At 53.5% G+C, this 3,065-nt stretch overlaps 1 protein-coding gene across 1 annotated transcript in view; it reads right to left on the bottom strand.

The window, feature by feature from the left end:
- Nucleotides 1–3,065, bottom strand: part of LOC109295461 (disintegrin and metalloproteinase domain-containing protein 32-like) — a 29,887-nt gene extending 26,822 nt beyond the window's left edge. Inside the window, exons 1-3 of the mRNA XM_019514314.1 lie at nucleotides 3,009–3,065; nucleotides 2,743–2,804; nucleotides 2,365–2,443 (exon numbers count right to left, since the gene is read on the bottom strand). Of these exons, the coding sequence (XP_019369859.1) occupies nucleotides 2,365–2,443; nucleotides 2,743–2,804; nucleotides 3,009–3,065 (198 nt within the window). The remainder of the gene's footprint in view (nucleotides 1–2,364; nucleotides 2,444–2,742; nucleotides 2,805–3,008) is intronic.

The raw sequence follows: 3,065 nt of genomic DNA on the forward strand, positions 1-3,065 counted from the left end.
AGGAAGCGAACCAGGAAAGCCAAGGCTGCAACTGAACTCTAACTGGTCACAAGTATCAAGGACAATAAAACGTCATTTTTTAGATATGTGGGGAGCCGGAGGAAAAGCAGGGGCAACATTGGACCCCTGCTAAACCAAAAGGGAGAACTGACAACTGACACCCAGGAAAAAGCCAACTTGCTAAATGGGTACTTTGCGTCAGACTTTCACAAGTCCCATGGGATGCCCCTGCCCATTATGGGACAAGGGCACCTAAACGAGGGTGGTTCCTTGACCTCCATCAGTGCTGACCTTGTGAAGAAACAGCTTGAGAGGCTTGACACCTTCAAGTCAGCCGGCCCTGACAATTTACACCCCAGGGTACTCAAGGAGCTGGCGAGCATCATAGCCCAGCCCCTGGCACAGATCTTCAAGAGCTCCTGGTGCTCTGGTGAAGTGCCTGAAGACTGGAAGAAAGCCAATGTGGTGCTGATCTTCAAGAAAGGGAGGAAAGCGGATCTGGCAAACTACAAGCCCATCAGCCTGACCGCTATCCCGGGGAAGGTCTTAGAAAAAAACATCAAGGGAGCCATCCTTAACGGACTGGCCGACGGCAACACCCTGAGGGATAGCCAGCACAGGTTTGTTGCGGGTAGGTCTTTCTTGACCAATCTCATTTCCTTTTACAACCAGGTGACCTATCACCTGAACAAGGGGCAAGAGATTGATGTCATATATCTCCACTTTAAAAAAGCCTTCCATCTGGTATCCAATGATCACCTTTTGTCAAAACAGGCCAACTGCAGCCTCGGATCCGCTGGCTGGGGAATTGGCTCCGGGGTCGGACCCAGAGATGGTAGTTGACGGAAGTCGATCGTCGTGGTGCCCTGTGACCAGTGGGGTCCCTCAGGCTCTGTCCTTGGACCCATATTGTTCAACATCTTCAGGACATTGGAATCAGACATTGGAGTGGACATTGGAGTCAGAAGCAGACTGGCCAAGTTTGCTGATGACACCAAACTTTGGGGCAAAGCATCCACACCAGAAGACAGGAGGGCAATCCAGGCTGACCTGGACAGGCTCAGCAAATGGGCGGACGAGAACCTGATGGTGTTTAACCAGTTTTGGGCCCCACAATTCAAAAAGGATGTGGAGAAGCATGAGAGGAGACCCATGTGCGTGATCGGAGATCAGGAAAACAGACCTTATGACGACAGGCTAAGAGCCATGGGACTTTTGAGCCTGGAAAAGCGCAGGCTCAGGGGCAATCTGGTGGCCACCTATAAGTTTATCAGGGGTGACCACCAGTATCTGGGGGAACATTTGTTCACCAGAGCACCCCAAGGGATGACGAGGTCGAATGGTTATAAACTCCTGCAAGACCGTTTCAGGCTGGACATAAGGAAGAATTTCTTTACTGTCCGAGCCCCCAAGGTCTGGAATAGCCTGCCGCCGGAGGTGGTTCAAGCATCTACATTGAACACCTTTAAGAGAAATCTGGATGTTTTTCTTGCTGGGATCCTATGACCCCAGCTGACTTTCTGCCCCTGGGATGGGGGGCTGGACTTGATGATCTTCCGAGGTCCCTTCCAGCCCGAATGTCTATGAAATCTATGAACAAAACATCCAGAGAGGATTAGAGTGCAGAGAGGCAAGAAATGCAAACACAATCCTTAAAAAAAGGTCTATCTGTATGAGGGCTAGGTGAGGTGGAGGCAACCAAAGACAGAACTCTTCCTAATGTCCCTTTCCTGCCAGGCCACGCTCCTCATGTACCCACAGAGAGCAAAAGAAAGAGCAAGAAAAAATTCGGCCCCAGTCCCACCAAATGCTCTCTCCTTCAATGCCAGCAGGTGCCAGAAAATTGCCCAGCAACTGCGCAGAATGACATCCCGATAGAGAGAGCATTAGCTAGGCAATGGATCCCGTTACAGCTCAGGGACCATTACTTGCAGACCCTACCATTTGCCCTGAACAGCCTTGCTGAGCTGAATCCTAGAGGAGCACTCTGTTTGGAGACAGTCTGCAATCGAGAAGCACTTTGAGCCTCTACAGTTCTCCCACCCTGGCCTTTCCCTTTGACACTGGTGAAAAGGAGAGGACTGTCCCATATTCACCATTTTGGAGGTTAACACGGCAAGTGCCTTTCCTGAAAAGGTCACCAATCGGTGAACAAACGCCACTTCCAAGTAATTCATCCCACTCGCTAATTTCCAGTAGAGAGCAGCGTGCTTCCTCGCAGGATGCAATTCCAGGATCAGTAAAAAAAGCAAACACTAAAAAATAAAAGCTGGGGGAGACACTCCATGCGCAGCAAAATCCCCACCTAGCAAGTTCCTTCTGAAAAAGCGAAGCGGCTGCAAGCCGGCACTCCTTCAATCTTACCTTCACAGCTGCGAAATCAGACAGCAGTGACCCCTGTATGTTGTAGGTGTAGATCCTGAACTCGCTGGGGATGAAGAGCCTGGAAGCAAAAAACCAACCACCCAAAACACAGAGCTACTTTCACTCGTTTCAACAACGCACCACAGCAATTTTCTCTGCCCCCAGCTCCGCTTCTCCATTCCAACTGGAAAGCTGCTGCCAGCCGGCTGGGGGGCTGTCACGCGCGGCTCCCTTCCACTAACGCTGCTGCGCGCCCTGCTGCTGCGCTGGCCCCAGACAAGTCACCCAGGCCTAGAGGCTTCACTGAACCCAGCCGGGCCCGTTTCTCCCAAACAGCGGGCCTGTCTCGGGCGAAGGGGCAGGGACAGAGCGACTTACTGCTGCTTCAGGTGCACAGTATACGGCTTCCCTTCGATCGTCAGGGCGTAGGACACCCGGCCCTGAGCGTCCAGAGCAACGAAACGGGGACGATTAGTAACCAAGCCTGGCACGAAGGCGGCCGTCACCAGAGACGTGGACAGCACGGCTCTGGCATCGCTCTGGCAGAGCCCCCGCGCCCGCCCTGGCCTGGGTCGGAGGGGAGTCCACGCGTGACCACTTCCCGCCTGAATAGCACGATACCCCCCCGGCGCCCAGGCACCTACCGGGCCGGCGGCGGCGGCGGCGGCGCGGACCCGGCGCGGCTCCGTGAGGTGCAGCAT

This window comes from Gavialis gangeticus, unplaced genomic scaffold, assembly GCF_001723915.1.
Source record: "Gavialis gangeticus isolate Ggan-Ray unplaced genomic scaffold, GavGan_comp1, whole genome shotgun sequence".
In the NCBI taxonomy this organism is placed as follows: domain Eukaryota; kingdom Metazoa; phylum Chordata; order Crocodylia; family Gavialidae; genus Gavialis; species Gavialis gangeticus.